The 14861-nt window shown below is 49.3% G+C and overlaps 1 protein-coding gene across 1 annotated transcript in view; it reads right to left on the reverse strand.

Moving 5' to 3' along the window:
* Positions 1-3085: 3085 nt before the first annotated feature.
* SLC4A4 (solute carrier family 4 (sodium bicarbonate cotransporter), member 4) overlaps positions 3086-14861 on the reverse strand; it is a gene marked incomplete at its 5' end in the record, with an annotated part of 50355 nt that continues 38579 nt past the window's right edge. Inside the window, 6 exons of the mRNA XM_010082959.1 lie at positions 3086-3289; positions 4517-4596; positions 6636-6732; positions 10118-10279; positions 10856-11029; positions 12420-12488. Of these exons, the coding sequence (XP_010081261.1) occupies positions 4553-4596; positions 6636-6732; positions 10118-10279; positions 10856-11029; positions 12420-12488 (546 nt within the window). The remainder of the gene's footprint in view (positions 3290-4516; positions 4597-6635; positions 6733-10117; positions 10280-10855; positions 11030-12419; positions 12489-14861) is intronic.

The raw sequence follows: 14861 nt of genomic DNA on the forward strand, positions 1-14861 counted from the left end.
TCGGCCACGATGACAAATAAGGATGGGCTACAGAGGCAGACAGTCACCACGTTCCCAGGGCCGGGACAAAGCTGGTTGCAGCTCGGCGGCTTTCATGGGGTGACACCAGGGCACCAGCCCCAAGGTGGGACCTGGCTGGGTTTTGCTCGGGGTAATTCCGTTCTTTACGGCTCCCTCTCATCTCAGAGGCCTTTGGGCCCCCGAAGTGCCCGCCAGGCTTTTCCCCCCAGATGCCCAATTCTGATGCTAAACAAGTTGGAGTTTTCTGTCTGAGCAGAGCAGTGGAACCCTGCTGGGGGTGACTGAGCCGCTGCTCCTGCCCGCTGGCTCCGGATGCCGGCACAGCTCCCGGTTAACCTCTTTGTTTTAGGTTTGGGTTGGTTTTTTTTTTTTTTTATTTTAAAGAAAAACCAAATAAAGGAGACACAACCGCCAATGAAGTGCTACCGTCAGGCACCAGGAAAGGAAAAACTCCCAGCTCCTGTCCCCAGAGTTGTGTTTTCCACAGAAAGCTGCAGAAATCTTTGTCCCGGCCCTTAAGCGACGCCACCCTCTGTACAGCAGCTCGCCTGGGTTAAAACAAACAAAAAAAAAAAGATCTAGATCAGCAGTTGATACATTTCAAGTACATTTAACACGGTTTGAAAGTGGAAGACCTCATTGTTGTGGAGACAGATGACCAGGTGCCAGCGGATGGGAAGCTACGCGGGGGCTGGCGCGGCCCCTGCGGGGAGCGGGGGGGCTCCTGCCGGTGCTCCCCGAGGAAATCGTCTGCTCTGGGTTCAGCTGTTTCCATCTTTCCTTAGCCAGCTATTTGGATCCCTACAAATAAAATGTTGGGGCAAACTGTAAGCAGCTCTCGTGCATTCTGCAGGCGACGCTCGAGCCCGTTTCCCTTTGGGCAGCCGGGGACTCACGCTCAGCGAGGGATGGGAGCTGTCCCGCCTGGCACTGCGCATCCCAGCGTGTCCGTCCCCCGGCGAGCAGGGGCTCCAGCGGGAGGGATGGCAGAGCTGCTCCTCTCCTGGCCGTTGCACGTCTCCTCAGCCTTGCTGGGGCGGTTTGGGCTGGGATGACGGGATGGAGATCCCGGAGGGCGGCGGCGAGGCGGCACTCTGCTGTCCGGTCCCCACGCGTTTTGAAATGGAGATCCCTCGGGAAGGAGCTGGGGAATGTTCAGATGTGTGTGTGTGTGTGTGTGCATGTCTCTTCAACTCCATCTTTATGCAGCAACGACCACTAGCGGGAGATCAACTGAAACCCATCATGGGCATCCATCAGCTCATCTTTTAACCCAAGAGCTGCAGGAAAAGTCAAGTGGCCAGGAGCTTCTGCAGCACACCTGGGAAAGACACCGACAGCCCCGTTCTGCACCCCCCGTTGCTGATACGGCTCCTACGAGCGAGCAGGTGCTACCTGCGGCATGTCAGGTCTCAGCACCACCATGAAGCTCTCTTTCCTGAACCAACATGGACTTTGGTTTCACAACGACAAAAGCAGCAGTGACGTGCCCGTCCTCCGGTGGGGGGTGTTCCCCACTGGGGGCATGGCCCGTCCCACCCCCTCTTCTTTTTGATGAAGCCTTTGTGCTGTTTTATACGTAATCCTCATGTTCCATCATGAAACATCGTGGTGATGCCTGACACAAACACGCCCGTGCATACGCACACACGAGTACATGTGCATACGCGCTACAGAGAGAAAATCATCTCTCCCAAGGTGGGTTTTGTTCGCTTGGTTTGAAACCCAAAGCCTGCGTGTGACCGTGCCCAGCCTGCTTGGTACCGGCGCATCACCTCTACGGATGGATGGGTCTACTGCTGAGCGGTGAAGATCTGGGGTAAATTCTGCAGATGATGGTGAACAGATCTGGGATGGCAGAGAATGTGGACTCCGGGATGAACGTCCCTGCAGGTCACCTTCAGCTGTCTTTCTCCTCAGCTGCGCTGTCATCGTGCCTCAACTGCACGCAGCGTCCTCTCGGGTATTCACAGACACGCACGCACACCCGTGTGGCAAAAGAAATCATTCTAACAAAGGAACTAATTCTACCAAAACCGCATAGGAAACCAACAACAGAAATACAATCAGCATCTGTCCCCCGGCACCCCACCCGCTTTGGACTTCCCTTACAACCATTACATTTAAGACTCTTCCTAGATCGCAAGAGATTTACGTTACATCCCGTCTCCTTCATAGTAAAGTTAGATTATTTATTAAAAAAACCAACCAAACAACAAAAAAACCCCATAACCCTACGTCAAACGTGCTTCAGAGTAGAAGGTGTTAATCAAACTGATCCAGCCCTATGCCATGTCCTGGAGATTGTGGTGTTGGTTTTTTTTTGTTTTGTTTTGTTTTGTTTTTTTCTTGTAAAAATCACATGATATATGGTACAATACATTTTTTACAGAAATCTGGCATCTAGAAATAAGAGGTAGAACTACTCATAACTATATGTTTCCTGCTGCAGGAAAAATTCATTTTTCTTTACAGTAATTAAAAAAAAGGTTAAAAAAATTGACAAAAAAAAAAAAGTCATAGGTTAGGCCCCCATAATTTAAACAAAATAATCTAGGAAAATAACACTCTGCAATGTACCTGACAGATTAAGTCCATTAAAGTGTTTCTTTAAAAAAAATTGCATAGGAAAGGGACATTTCAAAACACATGCTACAACGATGGCAATAGTTTGTCTGTGCTGGGAGTGAAGTACCTTTTCCTTTTCCTTCTTGTGTTAACTACAAGTACAGGTTTTTAAGAGCAAAGTTAGTATTAGCAGCACTTTCCAGCATCTCCGAGCAGTGTAAGACAGCCGTTGCAGTAGCCTGGAGGTCAGCTTTGTTCTGCCAGACGACAAACAGACACACAGACAAACACGGGTTCACAACGACAGCGATGCCAGCTCCCCTGGCACCTCCCACAGGTTTGACAGTAGTTCCTTAATACTTCTGCCCTCTGCTTGAAAACAGGAGAGAGGCGCGCACGGCTAAGCGACAGAGAAGGCAAAACCAAGTCTTGGTCAGAGAGGAGGGATGGGGCGAGGAGGGCGAGAGGAGATCTGCGGGGGCGAGGGCGGAGGGGGTGATTCTCATTTACCTGGGCAGGTGGGAAGCAGAGAGCATTTTAATATTTGGCTAGTGACAAAATAAACCCCATAAAAGATTTAACAAGACAGACAAATTACAAAGTAGTTTCTGTTCCCTTGCTCCTCCAGAAATAACCATTGTCTTCAGGCTCAAGTTCTATTCTAATTTGAGGCACAACTTTTACTGGAGTCCGTGGAGGGCTGCGGAGAAAAGGAAAGACAAGGTCAGCGTGGGGACTGCAATTTCCAGTGCCCTCTGCCGTGCTCATTGGACTTTTGCTGGCTTCCCAGTGACCAACCTCTTAAAAAAAAATAAAATCTACAACTCGCAAGAGAAAACCAGCATTTTGCAAACAGAGCGGCAACTGGCGCACAGTGGGAAAACTGCCAGTGCTGGGCCCCCCGGGGACACCTCACACTCCTGGGGACACCTGGCTAGAAAGGGAACAAGCGCTCGGCTCCCGGAATCGGTTCCTTAGCTCACGTAATGCAGCTGCCTCGAACCGGCAGCATATCGACACCCAGTGAATAACCCCGACAGACCGTCGCAATGTACGGCTGGTCTTGGGTACCTGAATTTATCGTTGGGCTCGTACATCACGTATGACAACGTTCATGAGCTGGTCTCAGCACCGCTCATGTCAGGAGGTGAAACCACCGACTCACTGACTGAGGAGCTCCAAGCACCCAGTGCTCATGTTTTGCACCAGGCTGTGGCAACACTCAAACTGCCTTTGAAATCAGCGGGTTATCTCCCTCGAGACTCATCTCCCACACTCTCCACCACCTGGGAGCGCAGATAGTTTGACATTCCAGAAGACTGTTGCTGCCTTGGTCTAGATCCGACTCCCAGCACTGGGGTGCCCAAGGTGGCCCCGAGGGGCTAAGCCATGGCTGAGCTCTGAGAAAATTTTACTTAAGTCTTCCTTAATGCAATTTAAGGTCTTTATTGACTCTATTAACTACCACAGACACGGGAAAATGGGTTACCTCCTCCTTGCAACATCCTGTTACGTGACTGAAGGAAAGCACAACAGCAACTTTCTCCTACTGTCTCTTTTTGTTTTTAAAGGCTAAACAATCCCAACTCATTTAATTTTTCACCCACAGACATGTTTTCTAGACTCCCCCAAGTTGTTCCACGCCTGTCTTCTGGTTCACATCCCAAAGCAGACACCGGTACTGCAGCCAGGGTCTAACCAAGGCCGGCGGAGTCCCCGGGTGTCCCCCAGGCTCCCACTCCCCATCCCCAGCGCTGTGGGGCCACGTTGGCAATAACCTTGGGATGCCGCAGCCCTAGGGGGGAATTCTCTCCGAGTGCCTTTGAAGAGTCTTCTACAGGGGGACAGGAGCTTTGTCTCTGACCTCCAGCGTACTGAGGAGAAGCTTTTGAGGAAGGATTACAAAGAGCATTTTTCGGGTGCTTACCTTGGCATGGTGTATGACTGAAGGAAAGGAATTGTATCAGCACGACGTGTGGCGTTCAAGGAATGTTGGTGATTTTTCTCCTGTGGGGAGAGAAGAAAGTCTCATTAGTCGTTGCCTGCAGCACTGACGGCTTCTCAAGCCCAGCCTCAGTTTCTCCAGCAAACCCTCATGTGTTTGGCAATGCTTTTGTACTGCTGCCTGCCTGCCAGATGGATGTCACAGCTTGGGAATAGAAATACTGTATTTACATCTCTCCTCCAAGATAAAAACCCTTGAACAGCCAACGCGACCACAGGATGCCTTTCTCAAGGCTTTCACCACCTTGAGGTCTTGCTACTTACCGGTTATCTGCCTCTGGCTGCCCTGTGCTCCTCACCGGGGCATCCAAACTCCTCGAGAGACAACAGGGGGTTTGGTGCCTGTAATCACTTTCCTCTCCTGACCCGGGGCGGGGGGGGTGCGGGGAAATGTTAATAACCATCCTATTCTTGCTACTGCTGAAGAAAAGCTACAAAGTAAAAAATGAATTTGGTATTTGGATTGAGAAGCAGCTGGAATCCACCTCTCTGCCTGCGAGGCTGAGGGATGAGTTACGTGTTTGCCAGGCAGTCAGGACATGCAAAATACACCCCAGTACTGAATGCCAGGAGTGTTATCAGCAATATGCTTCCAATGGCAGAGTGTATTCCAGCTACTTTTTCTAGAAAAAGGGCCTGATTTTTTTTTTTTTTTGCATTGTTTCTAAATAAAAGGCAACAAATCAATTTCTGAATTATAAAAACATACAAATAAAGCAAGCACTGCTGGGCTCCGGGGCGGTTACCCCGTGTTGTCTGAAGGGGCACGCCAACAAACTGGTTGGCAGCAGAAGAATTAACTTCTCCTTCATTACTTCAGCCTCAAAGACATTCAAAACTGTGCACCTGATCATAAAATCCCATGGAACAACATTTAGGATGTCATTCAGCACATCACAGAAAAATGAGGAGAACAATCCGTTTGTTTGTCCGAGACTGATTTAACTCCTTTTCTTTTCCTTACCAGCAAAACACTGAGAATATCTAACTAGCAAGGGAACCGCCTCTTTCTCTTTGCCTTTGTTTCATAGTGCCAATCCCCAAGTGTTCCTTTATCCAAAACCCACAGGACAAGGCTCAGCATTGCCAAACGCATCTCGATGCCACCAAAAGGCACAGGACTCAGGTACCAGCTCTTAAACGATAGTTTTGGGGTCTAAAGATCTGTAGTTTCAGGTCCTGCTCCTAGAAATCTTAGCAGCAGCATTGCGGCAGCACTGATTTAGCGCTGTCCTGCGTGTTTCTCTTCTCCCATCTCCCGACAAAGCAGCACATTCATCTCCAGCCAGAGAGTATTTCAACAAGTCAGCGCAAAGGCAACACAGCCAAGGTCCGTTGTTCCCCATTCCTCACTTAAAAGACTATAAGATGAAAAGTGAAAATGACTGAAAATGAAGATTGTAATAATCAATCATGGATATGAAGGTTAAGAAATTAAAAAGAAACAGAATAGCACAAAAGCAAATCACCTAAGAAGGGAAATACGTTAATGGTCAACTGACCACCGCCTTGTCAGTGCAATGCGCAACGCGGATCAATGACACGCTTAATTACTCTGATTTGTGCAACTGCTTGGCACCTAAGGAAACAAACAGTAACGGGACAGCGATGCAGTTTGGATATGCTGCAAATCCAGAACACTAGGCTCAGAGGAAAAAAAATAAATCAAACCATCAGCGGAGTTAACACAAAACGGGGAAGGTCAGAAAAGGGAGGAGAGTGAGCGACCAAGAGACCTGTTAACAGCTGGACAAAAGCATTTAAGCTGGAGGCACCAGAAAGAACAACATGAATTTTTTTAATGAGCAAAGAAAAAAGCCCACAAAACCCAAATCTGTCATAAAACAGAGACCTGGGAAATGAAAAAAAAAGAAGAAAGAAAAAAAAAACACCAAGAAAAAGTACTTCTCAAGTAATAGGAAAGTTTTTTGTGGTTTTTTTGTTTTTTTGTTTTTTTTTAAATAATCACTCTAAATACATATATATATATTTGTACTGCAAGGCAGAGTCAAGCAGGCATGCAAGAGGTTAGTTCTACTCACTGTCAGCAGGTTTGCTATCACTTAGGAAAGGTTCCTGCTCCATGATGTCCATTGGTATTTTAATACTTGGGACTTTTTCTGGGTAGGGGCAGTCAGACTGTGAAAGAAACGTGCAAAAGGTCTTAGAATATTTTCACTGCTCGCTCTCTTATCGTTTCCCACAAATTAAAATTATCCTTCATATAGTTTCTGTAGGAATGAGGAAAAGAACAAAAAAAAAAAAGAAAAAAAGCAAAAAAGCATTGTCCAGCTTAGTTGCCTGCTGGCTTCCACTGGGTCCCCATCGCGCCCCGCTTCCCCTCTTCCTTCACACAATGAAAGGAAAACAGATTGAATGGATTATCTTGTGTGAGTTTTATCTTCCCCTTTCCCCACCTCACCAGCTCCTTTGCCACCAGCTTATCAGACACCATCCAATTCAGTTTGGAGTTGGCTGCAGGAAATACAGAAACGCATCCGCAGGCAGGGCACTGGCTTCTCTGAAAGCTCATAAAAACATTTTATCCTGGTGTGATTTCCGTAAAACCCCTTTTTGCTTCCCAACTGCCCTACGAGGAAGAGGGCCAGGCGTGACACGGCAGAGGTTCCTTCAGCTGGAGTGTCTCAACTCCCCTTCTATCTAAATAGGGTCAAACCCAGTCTCAGCTCCCCCTCTAGTTACAGTAAAATAGTTCCTCAAATCCGGGCCCTTGTAAGAATTCCGTATTCCCAGCCAGGCAGGAGAAACGGTGAACTGGTCAGGAAGAGGTACAAGTGCAGAGAAAAGCTGTGCACGGCGTCACCCGGAATTCGGGTACCAGGGTGTTCATACCCCACCGGCTTCCATAATGCACGCTTGTGCTTAGTACAAGGTACTTGGAATTTTATTTTATTTTTTTAAACAAAAATAACTTCTCGTAGCCTAGGGAAGGCTGATATTGCATAATTTGGCAAAGGAAATGAGGTGGCATTTGCCAGGCAGGTTACCAGATCTGTGGCCCTGGAGAGACCTGGAGCCAGAAAATCTCTCTCCCTGGATTATTTTTTTCTAATTCTTTTTTAGCACAGCTGACATCCAGTACAATATTTCCTACTCCCATAGCAAAATGTCTCTTCAGAAGTATTTTTATGAGGCTGAGGGATAAGCAAAGCTTAAATAAAGAAGATGTGGCAGAAAACCACGGAGGCCATAAAGCCACCCCCAAGTCCCCAGCTGTTTGGGACTACGCATTAAGCGGAGAATAAGGACTGGGTAACCCCTCCAACCTGTGGCTGTTTCAGTGCCAATAAATAAATGTAAGAGAGCTGTGGAGTGGCTCGGAGTCTGTTTTAAACTTCACCATGTAAAGTGAACAAAGAGACAGAGAAAGTGCCAGCAGCTGGCAAAAATGCCCCAAAGGGGAGAACTATGACACATCACTGCCTCTTCAACTAAACATACCAGCCTGAGATTTTACTCTTAAAAAAAAAAAAAAAGTCTGGCCTTTCTTGGATCGTGCATTTTGGACATAAAATCAGAGAGAAAAAACAAGGTGCTGATTTTCCATTGGGCAAATGCAGCAATTAGTTGCACGAATTCATACTTTGCTGGAGGGAAAACTGGTGAGACTACAGAAGATCTTTGCAGTTCCTTTTTCGCTGCCTACAATCGCTACCAAACCCCCAGTGAGCACTGTAAGCGAGCCCTCGCTGGTGCCGAGAGCCGTCCCCACTAACAGCAGGCTCTGCCGTCCTCGGTATCTAACACCACGTGCACCGGCAGCGCCCAGCTCTCTTGGCTGGACTCTCATCCACGCTCTGCCCGTCAGCTCCCACAGTACTGACTCTGTGGGAGCAGGTTTCTGGAAGGGAAAGGGTGAAAATAATCACATGAATAATGCCAAGTGCTTTACAGTCAGGAAGCTGGTAAAAGTGCTGAAAAAAACCCACAAAGAGTTAAGAACCAACATTTTGCATAAATTCTCTTGCCCATGAGGTCAAGTACTGTACCTGAAATTCACCAAAAGCCTGAGAAGAGAGGAGACAGCTTCAACCATAGCAGGGATATGGGAGCCACGGCTCAGGATACCACGCTGCTGGATTCAAACCAGTCCAGAGGAAGGGACGGAGTCAAACCTTTGTTCGCTATTCGCTATGTACAGTGGGGCATTTTCTCTTGTTTGGGTTTGTACAAAATTCTCCGCTGAAGGAAACCCCCAACCTCAGCCTTCCAAGTACGGGGGGGATGATGGGGAAGGGGAGCTTGCTGTCTGAAACAAGAGTCAACCCTCCCAGCTGGGATCCAGCCTGATTTAACAAGGCGTGGGTCCATGCTAGCACCTACGTCGCTGCTCCCTCGCCCTACGGAAGCCCCACCTTTGCCTCTTGCAGCACACACGCTCTAGTTTGTACAGCATGTATTCTTTAGGGAAAAGCCTTCACCTATGTGCTCACTGGAACAGCCTGACTTTGTTTTCTCTAACACAGATGTGCAGAGGTGTCATACAGCTTGCACGTAAGGGACGCTGCTTCTAGCTGCTCCTCCGACTTGTCCTCCCAGCCTTGAGCAAGACCAGGCATCGTGCTGGTCTGGGAAACCTCTGGAGCTGCTTTTCCTCTTGAGGACACCAGATTTATCACCTAACCCACAAGAAGGGCTGATTTGGTGCAGAAAGGATCCAGACAACAGGCAGCAGGAACCCTCCAAGCACACAGTGGGGCAGAATGACCCCGTGGCACCTCCGACCTTCTGGTGCTTCCCACCGCTAACCAGTGCCTTGCATTCTCCTTCTGGCTTCGCTGCAAAAACGTTTCCTGGCTAACATACTGACACAGCCCCAGAGCTCAACACCTGGGCGCTGCAGCTCAGTTGCTGCCTTCCTCCTCCCAGCCATGTCGAAATGTGATTTTTTGTTTTGTTTTCCAGTTTCAGGCGATCTTACCTGAGGTAGGACCAAAGACTACACTGCTGAAGGACATTTATGTTTTTAAAATGTTTAGGTCACGAGTATTATCAACAGAAAAGAGTCTTCCCTGCAATATGACAAGTCGCATCTTTTTGTGCTTTTAAAGAGAATAACTAAAAACATGCCGCACAAGAAAACCAGGGAATATTCAGAGGTAACAGAGCTCCTCATGAAAACCATTCTCCTCCTAAAACGTAAAAGACAATGAGGGGGGAGAAAGGCAGAGGAGGGAAAGACGAACAAGACAGGGTGATGAAAGGCATTCTAGAGAAGGGCTTGACATCTCAGCAGCTATCTAGTGCTCGTGTGGAAAGCGCGATTTCATTCTCAGCAATGCCAGCACCACCTACCACGGGCTGGTGACGTCTGGAAAAGGGAAGGCAATGCAGAAAAGAAGTTCTGGTTGGGGCCAATTTGCTGCAGCAACATAAGACTGAGCTGGGTGGCTTCAGAAGAGGCTGGGAAATGGCCACCCCGGAGCTGGGGAGGGGCACTGACCAGCAGCCGGCATTAACTAGCTAGAAATGAGTCATTCAACAAGAGTGGAAAGCTCCTTACATCATCATTGTCGCTGTCCATACTGCCCTTCTTCTTTTTCTTCTTCTTCTCATCCTCTTTCTTCTTCTTGTCCTTTTCTGGAATGACGTCGTCAAGAAAGCTTAAGTCATGCTGGGAGAAGAGGTAGTCCATGGCCTTTCTGACTGCCACAAGCGCCAGGATCTGCAAAGGCAAAGGCAAAGAGGGACTTCTCAGTCACCTTCACCTTGAATTGTGAGCACTCTGTACGTTCCTAACTAAGGTTCATGGAAAAAGACATTAATTTTTTCACTCTTGATTTAGCTAATCCTTTCCCTCCATTTGACGTGCCTCCCAGCAGTGAGTCTCCTTCTTGGTTTTGCCAAATTGTGTTTTTTTAAAAGCCAGGCAGACATTTTCTGTACAGTAATTAGAGTGGACTGGAAAAAGGAAAACTGTGCACCTCTCATTCATTCCTGCAGCTCAAGGAGAAAACGTGGCAAACTTAACCTTGGCAGCCAGGAACCGTCAAAACTAACTACACCTGTCTGGAAAAAAATTAACTTTCAAGGCTTGTTTTCTTCCAGAGGATTTACGTTAACGGCAGCCACGGCAACGTTTACCCCGTGCTGTCTCACATCAGCGCCACGAACAGAGTGCAGAGCCCCAGGCTGGGGATTTGCCAGGGGGAGGATGGGATTTGTGGGTTTGCGGGAGGGTACGGCTGTACGGGGAAGGTCCAGGCGAGGGCTGGGCAAGGCGAAGGAGAAGGTCACCCACCATGACAGGGAATATGATGGCAGCCACGGTGGACTTGAGGATCCAGAGGAGGGCCAGGCACACCACCTGCAGGAAGGTGAACAGATGGACCCTGCGCAGCGGGACGTGGCGCAGGTAGATAAAGTCAGGCTGGTGTTTCAGAGGCATCAAGAGCAGCTTCAGACGATCCATGAACTGGAAAGGAAAAGAAACAGATGTCCAAATGAAACGCGGGATGCACAAAAGAGACATACAAAAGCATCAGTAAACTGTGACCTCGGATCAACTTGCTTTCCTCTCAGAAAGGAAACTTGGCAGGAAGCGCAGCACAGCTCCTCTATCCCCACTCACCACGAGGCACAAGTTCAGGTCTTTGGTCTGCGTGACATTTGGCACTTGAAGAGACACAGGAGCCAAGCATCTCTCAAAGCAAGACCTTAAGGTGCCTTTTTATTTTAAGGAGCAGACCTCCACGTGGGTAAGGCAAGGAACGAAGGTACGGGTATATATTGCTCTGCTGGCACTGAAAAACCGGGCCTGATGTGCAGCAGCTGGGGACACAGGGGATGTTCTCCTGAAGGAAGCACTTCATTACCCCCAGAACAAAGCAAACAAGATGAATGCCCATACTGCAGTCAGCATTGAACTCTGCACCTCTTCTGCCACCCTCCCCTGCCCCGGTCCTACCAACAAAAGACATTCAGCGCTTAAAACCAGTGTTTTTTTCCAAATAAACTGGGTCAGCAGAGGTAAGGGCAGACATCATGTCACCAGGGAACAGAAAGGCACCGAAGCGAAGACAGAGGAGGACGGGCAGCTTTTCAGGCAGCGTCCCTTGCCCCAATGCTGGACCGGATGGACTTGGAGTTAAACCAGAATCGGTGTTTCTCATCGAGTGAAAAACATCCTTCATCAGGGGAAAACAAGCTGCCCAGACCCCTGAGCACCTGGGCCAGGAAGCAGGGGAAATGCCCTCCGGCAGAACCAACCCCAGGGGGAGTATTACAATCCCCCCATTGTCCCCTGCCCGAACGTGGGCTTGCTGCCCGCTGCTGCAGCCAGATTCATCTCCAACCAGTGAATGAAAGTCAGGGCCCAAGAATACCCAAGGAAATTCTCAGGGCGCTCACAGAACAGGGAGTCTTTTCCCATTAGAGCACAACCAAGCGCTAAAGAGAAAGGCCACAATTAATAGGGTGCCAGAAAGCAACAAAAACCCTTCCAGCTTCCTAGTGCCAATTAAAGAGAGTGAGAAAGGCTCCTTACGTAATATTTCCCCTACGACAAAGAAAGGGGGCTTGGCTTCCCTTCCCTGGCAAACAGCAATGTTCCCGCTCGTTAACGTTGTGGAATAACACCATAAATCACCTTCCCTGCAACAGACATCCCCGCAAAGGACCCGAACCAGCGTGCAGCAACACTTGTGAGCAGTTGCTCCCCTCCCCAGCTTTCTCAGGAAGGAAAAGGAGGTGGTGAAGGAGAAAGGGAAGGCTGGAGAGCTGTGAAACCCCGCACTGGTTCATGATTGCTGCCTTCGGGGGAAGGTCCGGCGCGGAGCCTGCTCCCAGCAGCTCGGGGGACTCACCTGCACACCGTTGAGGGAAGCGACGCCCATGTAGAGGAAGACGCCGTAGAGCACAGGCATGGGGATGAACTGTTGGGAAGAGCAGGAGAGACCCAGTGAATAACCTCCCGTACGCAACGCACCGTTCACACCCCAGCGGCGTAATCCCGGACCTGTGATCAACTCAGATCGCACCTACGAGGGGATAACGCAGAGTCATAAAGTCAGCGCTCCTTCTGCTGTGTTTTGAGAGCTGCAGGAATACTTGTGCTAGCACTGGAGGGCTGAAGAGCAGGGCAGGGGCCCAGCGAGCCCTGGGCTCTCCCAGGTCCCTGGATGGATGGCTCTCCAAGGAACAAAGGGAGAGAAGCCAGCCAGCGCCAGTTAGTCAGCAAGTTAAAGAACAGGCGGGGTAAAACATATTCCGGTAAGCTTCAAACTGCTTTTCACCTCTTGTTCTGCTGAGACGAGCAGCAGAAGGCAGAGAAGAAGAAGAGGCAGTGTGATCCTGTGGTATGTCAGGCCCAGCAAGCTGCAGAAAACCATCCAGAATGGCTCTTGAATCCCAGCTCAGCAACGACAGTCATGCCAACCACATCTCTGACTGATCAGTCTTTCACTCCCATTAATGCAGAACTGCTCACAAACACAGGACCATGAGTTACACGCTTCAGTGCCAGGAACTGTCTTTTCAAACTTCAATTCCCGCTCCCCTGAGTGCGCAGTGCTGCCCATTCCTTCATCGCTGGTCCTGCAACTGGGGACATCATCCTTCGGAAGTGAGGAAGGCTCAAAACCAGGCAGTGTGACTGCCTGCACACGGTGACAACAGACATGCTCCCCAGAAAGAGCAGTTGGCCCTTCGACCTAACGCACAAAACTTTCCGCAACAGCAAGAACACCCGGGCGGCTGCCAGGAGCAGGGAGCGCTCCCCGGCCCCACAGCAGGATTGTGTGCAGCCAGCGCGGCGTGACGGCAACGCCGGGGCACAAACCGCACGTGGGAGCTAAAGAACGGCCTTTGTGCCATTTCTTTGGGCCTGAGAAGGACGGAACGAGCCCTGTTGCCGTGGCTCTGTGCAGTGACGGGGGGCTGCCACCAAACGGCAGCGCCTCCCGAGTCGCCCCCCCTCCAGCGCTCCTGTTCTGCGACCTGTGCGTGCAACTCATTAAAGAGGCACACAACACGGCAGTTACTCAGTGTTTTACCAGATTCGCCACCACGTTATTAATCGTTTACTAGGTGGGAAACACGGTGCCATGGGCACGTCCCGAATGCAGGCACTTAATTCCGGGCACGCAAGCACCAAGGTCACCAGCCTCTGTGTGTAACGCCGTCCGAGACCAAAGCTTCACCGCCTGCATTCTCCCCTTCCCTTGCCCGAGTCTCATTCTCTGTCATCTCCTGTGAGCTGCTTGATTTTCAATTTATCCTTCTATTCATTTATCCTTCTATTGGCTTTATTTGCTTCTGTGAAGGAGTTGCTTTGGTATTTCAGGTTAAAAGCCAAATGTTTTTTCCTGCAGCCTGTCTTCAACAGTCTGCCGTCACCGTGGAGCGAAGTGGGGAGGGACAGGGAGAGGCTCACACAGCCACGGGTGTCCCAGGGATTCAAAGCCCTCACTGGATCCCAGGGATTAGACAAGACAAGATAATACCTCCTCCAGCAGGCTGGGTAGGAAGCTTTCAGAGTTTAGCTTTCTAGTTCATTTACATTGCTCTCTTTCTCTCCCCTTCTATTTCTTTCTGGTTTTTTTTCTTTTTTTTTTAAAGTCCAAATATTATTTCACCATTCCACAATAATTAATCCTGTAAATCATTCCTAGGTGAAGCTTCAGTACATTATCCAGCAGAGCAGCAAGCAGCACTTTCATTTGGGAAGATTTTCTTTTGGCAAACCATTCAGTGACGATGGGGTTGCTGGCTGAGGCACTCCGAGCAAACCCGCTGCTCGCCAACAGAATTAAAAATGTATTTATAGGAAAGTGCCTGTCATTCTCCCAGCAGGGCCAAGGCTATTTCTGGGGAGATCTGCCATAGCTGAGCAGAAAGCTCGGTGACGTTGAAAACCAGCACAAACACTGCGAAACCCACAAAAACCCAAAGATGGGATTATTCTGGGGATTGCCTGTTTTATTGAATTTGGGATCATTAGTGTTCAGTTTGCTGCTGGCATGAGAAGACTTAACTGTTCCGCAATGCGGTCAGCAAAGCAGGAGATCCTGCCACTGCAGTTTGCTAAAGGGCCTGAAATGCTTCCAGGTGCTTCCCGCTGGCACGTGGGCGAGGAGCGTGCCGCTCTATCCTCAGGCATCCTCCCGCGAGGATCTTCCCCTTATGCACTCTTAGGGGAAGCACGGACAAATCACTAATGAACGAAACAATAACAGGGGAAGTAATAGACCCCAGCGGAATAGAGGAAAAGAGGTCTTACAAGGAAAGGTCACATGAAGTAACAAACG

The sequence above is a fragment of the Pterocles gutturalis genome, unplaced genomic scaffold (assembly GCF_000699245.1).
Source record: "Pterocles gutturalis isolate BGI_N339 unplaced genomic scaffold, ASM69924v1 scaffold11655, whole genome shotgun sequence".
NCBI lineage: Eukaryota > Metazoa > Chordata > Aves > Pterocliformes > Pteroclidae > Pterocles > Pterocles gutturalis.